Genomic DNA, 12,776 nt, shown 5'->3' with positions numbered 1-12,776 from the left:
AATCCCTGTGAAACACTAGACTGTTAACATTTACACAGTGTGCAGCTGTGGTGTGTGTGTGTGTGTGCTCCAGGCTAGTGCAGCTCTTTATAATCTATCCTCTACACAAGCTCATCAAGTAGCCATCAAGCGAGCCTGGAGGTCCTCCAGGAGAAAAACTCCGTCTCCGGACAACACACATTCCTCCAGCGTTAGCATGGAAAAGAAGCGACAGAGACTCTTGATACAGTATCATTTTTCTCACAGGAAACAAAAGGTCTCTGTTAATTCCCTGTCCTGATCATATTCACTGTTTCTAGCTGAAGTATAAAAGATCAAATCCATTTTTTTGTAGACTCCACATCACCAAATGAGATCTAACTCTGCCATCGGGTAACCCGGGTGCCTATGGAGCCAGTCTATGACTGTTATTTTCTTGTCAGCTCAAGAGCAAATACATGGCAATTATAGCACACTTTTTCCAAACAGAAGGAACTTGTTTACAGTCCACTCCATGGCACAGGGCACAGTCAACTCCAGCGCTTTGTCATTGAGGCAAGGCCAATTTGAAGGCCGTTATCGTTAGTGCCGATGTCGCTTTGAAGCAGGCATCCAAGAGCAGTGGGATCTCAGGCGTGTCAGCTTCTCAAGGTCACATTAGGGGTACCAGATGTGAGAGCATTAAATCTATCAGGCTCTAAAACAGTGACATCGCAGCTTCCCTTTCACCTGGCCATTTGTGAAGCCTGCACGCCATAAATTACTTTAATGGTCCAGCAGAGTAACTTTCAAAAGGTTGTGTCTGATTGGGCCAAAATGTCCAAAAAAAAAAAAAGATTGTAAGTAAGGCTATAAAGAAAGACTAGTAAGCTTGAGTAAAATTATACAATTCCAACAATTTTCTGTACTGCTTATCCTACACATGGTCAGAGCCTGGATTTTATCCCAGTGGACAGCGCTGGACAGGGTGCACAATCACACATACACACTACAGACAATTTAGAGATGCCAATCAGTTTATGATGCATGTCTCCGGACTGGAAACCAGAGTACAGAGGAGAACATGCAATCTCCGTGCAAACACACGAGGCAGAGGCAGGAATCAAACCCATAACCCTGTAGGTGTGAGGCAAACGTTCCAACCACTAGGCCATGTTAAAAACCTTTAACTTTTATCTATAAAAGAAAGGTCAAACTTTAGTCTCTGTAACTTCCATCTCATTTCTATACACACACACACACACACACAAATGTCTGTAATCAGGGAATCCCCAAACATGTCAGTATCAGTAATATTCATATTTCTCATCAAGACATAAAGGGTACCTTAAAGAGTTTACAATTGCGCCTATTTTGGGACGTCTGATACGTGACCAAGGAAAGCGAAGTACCTCAAATCAAATGTAAACAGAGCGTTAATACAATTGCTGATGAATCAGACGCTGTTCTGGACACCGAGGATGTCCTGTTTGTTTCCTCGTGCTGGAGACAAGCAGGCAGCAAGACTTCGATACACATGAAGCATGCCAGGAATGTACATACCACAAGACCATCCGGTCTATCACAAATACACACACACACACTAAAGTACAAATACAATGGCTACGTCAAAAAAGACTAGTTGTATATTTATTTACAACGTATATTTATTTAATAAAGTGCAGTATTAGTTTAAGTGCTGTATAAAAAAAGGACATTGTGTTCAGAGTATTGCGTCGCCTAGTACTAGCATCTCGTCTCTATTTTCTGCATATGTCTGCCACAGGAAGCCCAGCGTGTCTGTGGTTTTTGACAGGATGAGTGCACTTTCAGTGAGAGGATGATGATGACGGCGTACACCTAGAAGGAAAGTGTAGAAGGGATGCAACGGACGTTCTGTATTACATAATCACGTTATCGCACAGAAGCAAGGAAAACTTAAATCATCGTGACAAGTAGATCACTGCGGCATGTCCAGCGGGAGCCGTTTCCTTGGGTTGTGTGTAAATCAGCGTGCGTTTATCTGCCGGGCCATTAAGAGCTCGCAGCCGGTTCTGTGAGCGAGTGGAGCACAAAGAACTAGGAGAGGATGAGGCCCAGGCTTTAAAACAACACACCGACAGAGCTGCTATTGTGCTGAGGAGGAAAGCTGTGCACTGTGTAGACTGAACACAGCTGCACTGGCATGCACACACACACACACACACACACAGGGAACCATCCCTTCTTCTATGTTAAACTACTCCTGAAGCAATCCAATGATCATATTATTAACAATCAGTCAGCTTGTTGAGATTTTGCTTAAACCTAATGAGTGTGATGATATACGTTCATCGTCCATTTTATTAGGAACATGTCGATTAGTTCACAGCAGTGTGACGCATGAAACCCCTGTCTAGCCTCAGACTCCTGCTTGCTGTAGCTGGTCTATGTCATGGTTTGACTGAGATGCTGTTCTGCTCAACACGGTTGTAAAAGGTTGATTATCTGATTATCTTTCATCAACACGGCATTTCCACTGCAGATGTTTCTTTTCTTTTTTTTCACACCATGCTATGTAAACTCTACAGAATGCTGTGTGTGAAATGCTCAGATTTCTGAAAATCACAGCCACAAATATGGCACTTTTTCTCCATTCTGATGTTTGACGTAAATGTTAACTGAAGCTCATGGCTCATGGCTCACGTATCTGCATGATTTTATACATCATGCTCACCCTGAAGGTTAAAAACAAATATCCCAGGTATAGAATCTTGGGCTACTTTTTTGTCCAACCCTGTTCAATAACTACAGTCACTCTAATAGAAAGAGTCACAAACTGTAAGGAATCTGGGAAGTTAAAGAACAAACACACCAGACCCAAATCAGACAAAACTGTATTACTCATGCAAGTGTCTTTATATTATATGAAATGCTACCCTATGACCCTGGACTGATTCCTGATTTAAAAGCTATTTCAGCATTTTTAGATACCTAAATAAATCTCAAACCCAGAATATGAGTCGAGTTGTGATTAAAATGTGAAGCTGTACACTTTGTCATATTGTTCAACTCCTATAACAGCAAATACCTTCAGATACCTGCTGAGACTCATTTATTAGACGTATAAACCAGATAAAAAGACCTCGCTCAAACACTGAGCTTTACTCATGCAGTTAAACCCAAGCAGCACCTTAACACCTGAGCTTAGCATGGCGCCATGCACAAAGACCTTCAACGCTCAAACATAAACAGTGTGTGTGTGTGTGAAATAAGAGGATGCTGGCTGATCTGCTATTACTGAGTAGACACACATGTTGCCTCCTACAGCTCTGTTTTCTGCCATAACACACTAATAAAGCAGGATCCTTCCCCACCTGCTGCTTATGGAAGTGCAGACACACACAAAGACACACCCAGCCATGCTGAGTAGGCAGATCTGACCCTAACATGCCATAAATGGTGCTTCGAGCCTAAGTGCATTGGTTCCAGCTGAGTGGCATCTATGAAACAGTGTGACGCCAAACGGTGTCCTCAGGGGTCAAGGGGACAAGCGTAAAAATGCTGGAGGTTGTGACTCTGTCGGCTTGACTCAGGGCACATGCATTCCAGAGTGATTTACACACACACACACACATTTTTACACACTCCACTTTTTACTTTAACTGCATTGAAAATGGAATAGATTTACATCTATTCCTAATAAACTGTCAAACTGAAAGAAAGACAGAGAATCGTGCAACAAGACAAATTTAGAACAATGACATCATTCGGCATCTTAAAGTTGTTTGTTCAGCCATGACCTGATAATAAAGTTCTGTCATGGATCGGTGAATAATTTGCAAATAAAAACTGTGTAAAAAAAAAGAAAGGGGGAAGTGAAAATTATAAACTCCATGGTCTAACAATAAGAGCCAATAGGGGTGGAGTTTCCCCAAAATTAATGCAAAAGTACAACAAACCCTTTCTCTATGTTAGGGTAATATTACAGTGCTTATTTCAGAAAATAGAAAATAGTGAGAAACTCAGCATGCTTTGGATGTGATGCTAAATGCTGGATATGCAAAACAATATTCGGATTGATTTAATCAACAGCTAAATAAAAAGCCTCAACATCTTCCTCAATAATGATTCTAAACCCATAGTAGCATCAGACGTTTGTAGTTTTCTGCAGATCCACGCAAAAGAAAAGCAGACACAACCCTTTATTTACACTGTCCACGGATAAACGTGACGAAGCTCGACTTCTTTCTGTTTCTTTCTTTTGGTGTCTCCACCTCCAGCGTAAACAGCAAATCCAAATTTAGAATACTTATAAAGCAATCACGTTAATAAAACATGATCACAGCCATGCAAAAAAATATATATAGATTGATAAAAAATAAAGTGTGTGTATTGGTAAAGTCATTAAGGCATGGTGCTGTGGCAGGCTGCCAGTTCAAAAAGATTGGAAAATTTTTCCCTCTCTAAAGTTCTCTGGTGAGAGCAGACCACAGGAATCTGCAAGCGGGGGCACTTTGAAAGAGGATATTACGTGCACACACACACACACACACACAGCCACACATATATGTGTGTGTGTGTATATATATATATATATATATATATATATATATATATATATATATATATATATATATATATATATATATATATATATATATATATATATATACACATATACATACACACACACAACACACACACACTTCATCTCTGCAAAACTGTACCACCGCCTCCAGCTTCATTCTCATATGGAGAAGTTTAGCTAAAAAGACGAATCCCCCACTCCAGCTTCAGACGCATGCAGGCCAGGGGGAGTAATAAGTTCCAGTCCATACTGCATCGCTTATGAGTGTGTTATTCCAACCTTCCGCAGACTGGAGGTCTATTTGGAACAGAGCTCGGTTCGGTTCAAGGAGAAATGGCAGGAAAATGGAAAGAAGCAAGGCTTCGACCAACCACAGTGGTGTCCACAATACCTTAATATGCTATCATATCGGTTCCTACAAAATGGCATGCAATCAAGCAAATTAATTATCACGAGACTTCACCTCGGTATGCTTTACGTTCAGACACAACCACAAAACCACCTTTGCAGGGGGTGGGACCCTGAGACACTTTTTTTTTTTCACCGTCACTGAATATGTGAGGAAAGCTTATAATGAGAGCCTCATATATCATGTTACTCTGCTAATTATGCCTGCATACTGCAGTGGAAACGTTTGTCATTTACGTCACATTCCTTCTGATTTGGAAACGATTACGTTCAGATGCTCAAAACGTCTGGAAAATTCAAAAGGGTTTTTTTCTGTGTAAAGGAATAGTTAGGGATTTCTGGCCCAGAATCGGAAGTTTGGTTGAAGCTGGGGGTGTTCCCTTTAAAACCACGCCCCCAAAACATAAGAAGTTAGCAAACATAAGCCACACACTCCAAAATACAAGAAGTTAGCAGACACAAGCCACACCCCCCAACACAAACGCATCAGAAATACTCCCTGGAGTGTTAGGTAGTGTAAGTAGAGATGTCTGACTGAACTTGAGTTTTTCTGGCTATATGTTGGCACATTATCATAAAGAAAATTTCTGATAACACCACAGCCGCCTACAGACAGGAGACAAGAGAGTAAAATTGGTTAAGGTTGGAGGGATGAAGTACTCCTGTCAAGTTTCTCCTGTCAGTCACAGTCACGTTAGCCAAATGTAGTTGTCTGTTAGATTCTGTATGCGGAAGAGGGCAGACAGCCCTTTGCCTTTTGCTCGGTAGCATGATAAAGGAGAGCTGGCTGCTGCGTAGGAATCGGCAGGAACAAATTAGAGAAAGGAAAATCCCAGAAAAGAAAAACCGCCCCAAAGGAAATGTTTTTATTTAGACTATTTTTTAGCTTTGTCTAAAATATCTGCCTGAAAAAAAAAAGCAGGTTGGGTTAAGAAGCAGTCTGGAATACAGTCTGGTTAAAGATATCTAAAAGCTTACTTTCCTCACAGAGTAAATGATCAAGCAGTCAAATAGCTATGAAACAAATAAAAGGAGACATATATAACTATAAGGAAGTGTGAAGGCTTCAGAACTATAATTAGTACTAAAATGCCAGACTTTGACCATGTGAGGCTTTTTTCCCAGGCTGTCAAATATATTATGATTAGTTTTAATCGTAAACCTGACTATAAACATCGCTGATCATTCAGAAGACGTACTTTCTTACATAAAAATATCTATTAAGGCAGAACATTCATGACTTGGCAAACAAAATCCATACAAATCCTCCAGAACCTGTGAACTGAATGCACAGCTGCATTGTGGGAGCACTACAATGCAATTTCCTCCCACAAGAAAGAAAGAGAGAGAAAAAAACTGGAGCTGAGGCAGCGCTGAAAGGAGGGGAACGGTGCAGAAAGCACATGTGCAGGGCTACACTGGAACCTGGGAGCTTTATATGAGAAGTGCTTGAAGGGGTCTGATAAAACTCAGCAGCACAATCCCCAGCCCACACACACACACACACTCATGCACAAAACACACGTACACATACAAAACACTCTCATGTACAAAACAAACACAAAACTCACATTCATGTGCTTACACACACATATCTCACACACATATCATCACACACAGCTAGGCTCCTGGTAAAGTCATTAGTTGAGGGGTATTACTACACTGGCATGAAGAGTGGTCATGACATCATAACAGGCTGCTGTTTGCTGTCTGAGAGAGGACAGACAGTATTACTACACACACACACTCACACACACACACACATATATATATATATACACACACACACACACACACACACAAATCCTCATGGGCAACATGAAGAAACTGGGACATCACTTCCTGGCAGACTGCTGCTGCTGATGAGAATGATTACTTAACCCAACCTTTTTTTTCCAAGTTAAAAATTTATTTTTAAACTCTTTACTCAACTCATTATTAATCATTACATTTACAATATTAGTCTCACTTGGATTTTAAAGTAAAAGGATATCAAATTAATATATGAAAGAAAATCTTAGAAATTTCTAAGGTTTTCCCAACCGAGGTAAAAACACACGTCTTACACTGAAAGCCATCAGACTTGTGGCCAAATGTAATATAATAATTCATTTCTTTATACTGATTGAAACTGTCTGATAAGTCAACATGAAGAACGCCACTGTACGGGTAAAAAGGGTTAATAGCGAATATGGAAACTCATAGTACTGGGAAAAAAAGTTTAGGCTGTGTGTTGGCGACACGGACACACCAAAAACACACAATGAACTGTAATCAGGGCTGAGGCGTGGAGCCTTCCTCTCCTGAGCACAGGATATCTTCCTGAGAAACAGACTTTGATGTGTTACTGTGCCCGCTGTGACGCTGTCTTCTTTCCCATGAATTTGGAGCTCAATTAGTCATCATTGGAGAAACTCTAGAGCCGATCAAGCAAGAAACCCAGAACACCACCACGAAGGAAAAGAGGACGATCTGCCGCTGAGGAAGACTGACATGGACTGGGAGTGAAGATTACAGCGTTGTCATTATAAGGTTTCTTTCCGGCATAGGGGAACGCCTTGTATTTCCAGTTATATTTTGTATAATTGTGTGAAATTATCGTTCTATTTGTATACAAAGAGAGGAAATAGAACACTATTCAGGACTTCGGGACTATTCAGGAGCAGAACACACACAAGACACACAGAGTGCAACAGAAGCAGTGTATGAAACTAAACTACACATCAGCGTCATGGCAATCGGGATTCTTTTAAAGCAGACAGCAGATCTGTAATCGTAGGACAGCAGAAACCATGACTTTCCTTTTCTTTCACGTCAGCTCAATTTAAATGTATGTCTCTGAGGCCTGTATTAGTGTGCAGATTTCACTTCAGCATTTCACGGTCAGCATTCACATGTACACATGTACATTTGTGTGTAGCACTTCTGTTACAGTGCTGTTAGTCATGATACCTCACACCAACAACTTACTGAGAGGAGGAGGAGGGAGAGAGAGAGAGAGAGGGAGAGAGGCAGACAGACAGACAGAGAAAGAGAGAGAGAGACAGATAGAGAGACAGACAGACAGAGAAAGAGAGATACAGACTGATAGAGAGACAGACAGACTGACAGACAGACAGAGAGAGAGTGTGAGAAAGAGAGAGAGAGAGAGAAACCGAGAAGAAACAGAGAGCATGAGAGGCAGAGAAAGCTCTCTCTCAGTTGTTGAGTATCAGTGACTGTGACCAGTAGCAGTATAACAGAAGCACTGCTCTCCACTAAACACTAAAAGCATAATAATCACGCATTACAACATGCAAAGCTGACCGAAAACATACTGAAGAAAGATAGCGAGAGAAAGAAAGAGAGAGAGACAGACAGACACAGAGAAAGAGAGAGACAGAGAGAGAGAGAGAGAGAGAGAGAGAGAGAGAGAGAAATAGAGGGGCGGATCTTTCATGATCTCCTCTCTGCGTAGGAGTTTTAGGGGAATTCAGAAAATGTGGTGCTTTTTGGAACCGACATTGTGGAAATCTTCACAAATGTGTTAAATGGTAAAACCCTGGCCTCCGAGTTGCACTTGGACAAAATTACTATTTAAAATGTTTCAGATTAATTATTGGTACGAGATTAAAAAGCCACTAATGAACTGCTGATGTGATGTGGTTAAAGCTAACCTGCCCTCACATATACAGCGTTTACAGCATCCGGCAGGTATGATTACCCTGAGCGACTCGCAGAGGTGCTGTCTAATCTCGGTTATCCTCAGAACAAACAGGTCAGGGTTATGAGAATACTGTCAAGCTAAAGCTCTTTCTAAAAAAGGATAGGAGCGACAGCAACAAAAACAGCAAGATCTGGTGGTTTGGGGTTTTTTTAAATAAAAAATATACCGTGACTCATAAACCACCTACAGAAACTGCAATCATCTGCAGTGACCAGGATCAAAACCATTTTATGCTTAAAAAAATATCACTGGTTTCTGATCAGTTGTTTTGTTTGTTTAACTACAGTAAATATGGTCATCAAAATCTGTGATACTGTATGATGGTCTATTATTATTATTATTAGTAGTAGTAGTAGTAGTAGTAGTGGTAGTAGTAGAACTTCCACAGCACTAGGCTGCTTTAATGCTTTGTGTTATACTGAAAATGGTCAGCAATAACACCACAACCACCACTGTGCTTCACAGTGGCAACTAGTGTCATGTTTCTACCAGATGCAAACATGTACCAAGGCCAGAAAGTTTACTTTTGGTCTCATCACACCAGAGAACATTTCGTTTTGTTTGATGAATCTAACTGGGATCCATCCATGTATCCATTTTCTGTACTGATTATCCTCGTGGGAAACTCGGACTCGGAGGACGGCATGGCAGCACATCACAGGAACCGCGAATCCACTCACACACTACAGACAATTTTTTAGAGCTATGGGAGAAAACCGGAGTACCCAGAGGAAAGCCCCAAAGCACAGGGAGAGCTCAGACGAGGCAGAGACAGAAATCGGACCCACAACCCAGAGGTGCAAGGCTAACCACTAAGCCACTGTACCCCATAAATGGGATAATGGATCAATAACAAAACAATATATTGCCAGATTAATGAAAACAACAGCAGTGAGGATGTTTCATTTATATCTGTATGGATGGAAATATATAAGCTATGGAATATATTGGAAATATATGTTATGACCTTCTAGGGACATATAACTGGTCCTTATTAAGAAAATAAAACTTAACATTTATTTCATTATTTTTTCAAAAGTGCCCCCAAGGTGTATTTTTAGTTACTTGTGTTTGTGTGTGTGCGCGCGCGCGCTTACCAGAACTAAGGCAAAGCGCTCCTCGAGCTCAGCAGGCTCCGGCATTGGCACCTTTAAGGGCATGATGTGATGCTTTATCTCACTCTGTCCATCCACACTTTCCAAATTCCCCATGGCTGAAATCAAACTCTGCTATAACATCCACAGCTTAAAAAGCACACACACACACACACACACACAGGTTGAGATTCTCTATCTGGAGTTTAAGGTTCTCTCTGAATTCCCAGTAAATCCAGTCGATCACATCCCAGAGTTAGTGATGTGTTTCCTCAACAAAACTCCACTCCTCCTGTGGGTTATGTGAATGAACTTTCTTTAAAGCATCTGTTGCCGCAAACTCCATAAAGCGATCATGTAGCAATTTTCCATTTGCTTTGAGTTGTCTCAAAGTTACCGATCCAATCCATCTCGTGTCTTCTTTAAAGTATGTTTTTCCCCAAGTTTTAAAACTTTGAACGCGTCTTTCCTTACGTGCCTCCAGCCTCCATTCATTTGCGTTGCGCAGTCCTGATATGGAGCGTGAAAACAAACCGTGCGCAGTTTACACTGTGATCTCTATCGACCCACCCTTTTTTCCCTACCCGAGTCCTGCCTATTGAGGCGGTCTGTCTGTCTGTCTGCGGCTCCTCTGTCAGTCTGGGCAACAAAAATCTCCGTTACAAGCCTAATTTCTAAATCTGTTTAAAAAAAAAAAAAAAAAAAACAACAACCGCTTTTTTGTCGCCATCTACTGGTAGGACGCTGCAACTACACACAGCAATGGCGGTCATTTCGCAGGTTCATTATGAGTTTTATCAGTGTTTTCCACAACAAAGGGCTAGAAAAGGGCTGATAAAATATTTTCTTAGCAAGTAATATATCTGGAAAATAGGCAAATTTATCTGTTTACTTTAAAATTGTATCTTGTTTACTATCATAAGATTACTATATTAATAAACCAGACATTTCTAAACACCTTGTAACCAATTCAAGCTTAAAATAGATTGAAAGAAAGATGATTTTCACAATCTAATATCTGATTTATAATAATCTCATATAACAGTCTCCTTTAGCATTAGTGGAAGGAGTCTTCAGTATTACTGTTTTGTCATAGTCTGAGTTAATAACGTTCCTTTAAGTTTTCCGGACAAAAGTCTTCAGAAAGTTAGGCATTGTGGATTCTTTGTAACATGTTAAGCTGCATTTTTATATTCAATTCAATTCAATTCAATTCAATTCAATTCAATTCAATTCATTTGTATGTAACAGTGGACATTGTCTCAAAGCAGCTTTACAAAAGTATACAAACATAGAGAAAGAAAAATAAATAAATAAAAATAAATTATAAAGTTTTAAGTTACAATTTTATCCCTATTTTATCCCTAATGATCAAGCCTGAGGTGACGATGGCAAAAAAAAAAACCTAAGATGATATGAGGAAGAAACCTTGAGAGGAACCAGGCTTAGAAGGAAACCCATCCTCATTTGGGTGACACTGGATAGTAAATAATGTAAATGTAAATAATGTCTATTCTACCATAGCAGCCAAGATGTAGATCACAGGAAGATCACAGTGTAGATACTGAGTTCATTATAGACTTATTTTAGATTTATATATATGAACAAAAATCTGTCACTCTTTAAAAAATCAATCAATCAATCAATCAATCAATCAATCAATCAATCAATCAATAAATCATTAGCAAGCAGGATATCACCACACTACCACATCACTGATTGTTGTTTTATACTATTGTTTTCATTACATATTAAACAATCCACTAATCTGACTGTATAAGCAGTGTTCTAAGAGTCCTGATATTTAGTATAACAGCCAATGTACATTTCAATTTTATAATAATCTCATAATAGGAAATATGACAGAAATTTACCCAAATACACCAAAATTACCCAATATTTGTACTTCACGTATTGCGGCATATCGATGCCCATAATATACACTGTAGCTACTGCGAGGCAGAGACAGTGTGATGCTTTGGGCAGTGTTCTGCTGGGAAACCTTGGGTCCTTGCATTCATGTGGATGTTAATTTGACACATAGCACATTATCTAAACATTATAGGAGACTATGTAGACCCCTTCAAGGCGACAGTAGTCCCTAATGGCAGTGGCCTCTTTCAGTAGGATAATGCTTCCTGCCACACTGCAAAAAAAACTGATCAGGAATGGTTTGAGGAATATGACACAGTGCTAACTTGGCTCTCTCTTTACACTCTCTCTCTCACTTTAACGTTAGACCTACTCTTAAAACATGATCTTACAATTGTTAGACCCGGTTATATGTAGATGTACAAATGTAAATGTTTTTCCTTTGTCATGTTATAATTATGTGAAAGCACTCAATTCTCAACTCTAGACGATTAATTTTCTGTCATTTGCAGAGATTTATTTTTGTAGACTCTTTTGTTGAGGAGAAAAACATATCCCCGCTTATTCCTAGGATTCCTAGGGTCATGGGGTCTGCTGGAGCCTATCCCAGCACACATAGGGCGAAAGGCAGGGGATGTACCCTTTCATTTTCTTCTTTAAGCAAAAATACAAACAAAAAAAGATCCCAAAACATTTCTAAATGGTTTCAGTTGTTTTGATGTTTTCCTTCGAGTATGCAGATATGCTACAGTCATGTGAAAAAATTAGGACACCCCCATTAAATATTCAGTTCTTTATTAAGAAATGTTCACATATGGATGTCTACTCTTATTTTTATTTTTCTCTGGTAAAGAAAGTGATTTAATTGCAGGTAAACAAAAATTAACCTCGTTTTACTCATTTAACAAAGTATATGAACAAAAATGCGTATTCTAACTGAGGAAAAAGTTAGGACACCCTACGCCCTAATAACTAGTGTTACCCTTTTGGCTGAATAACTTCAGTGAGATGCTTCTTGTAGCCATCTACTAGTTTCTGACATCAACTGGAAGAAAGTTTCCCCCCACTCCTCAATGCAGAATTCTTTCAGCTGAGTGATGTTTGGGCGGTCTCTTACATGGACAGTCCATTTCAAATCACCCCACAGGATCTCAATAGGATTAAGATC

General features: G+C 39.9%; 1 protein-coding gene across 6 annotated transcripts in view; it reads right to left on the bottom strand.

Annotated features, from left to right (window-relative positions):
- The window catches only part of fmnl3 (formin-like 3), a 50,581-nt gene extending 40,199 nt beyond the window's left edge, over positions 1–10,382 (bottom strand). For 3 of the 6 annotated variants that reach the window (XR_009206782.1, XM_058410552.1, XM_058410556.1), the window contains exon 1: positions 9,740–10,381. Coding sequence is in view for 5 of the 6 variants with exons in the window: in XM_058410552.1 (XP_058266535.1) it covers positions 9,740–9,853 (114 nt within the window). In the remaining variant the exon portion in view is untranslated. Of the gene's footprint in view, positions 1–9,739 lie in introns of all 6 variants that reach the window. The other 3 variants (XM_058410554.1, XM_058410555.1, XM_058410553.1) reach the window with 1 other exon arrangement.
- Between the last annotated feature and the right edge of the window lie 2,394 nt (positions 10,383–12,776).

The sequence above is a fragment of the Hemibagrus wyckioides genome, linkage group LG15, assembly GCF_019097595.1.
Source record: "Hemibagrus wyckioides isolate EC202008001 linkage group LG15, SWU_Hwy_1.0, whole genome shotgun sequence".
NCBI lineage: Eukaryota > Metazoa > Chordata > Actinopteri > Siluriformes > Bagridae > Hemibagrus > Hemibagrus wyckioides.
Note: the sequence above shows the minus strand (reverse complement) of the source record. Positions and strands in the feature narration are given on the sequence as shown.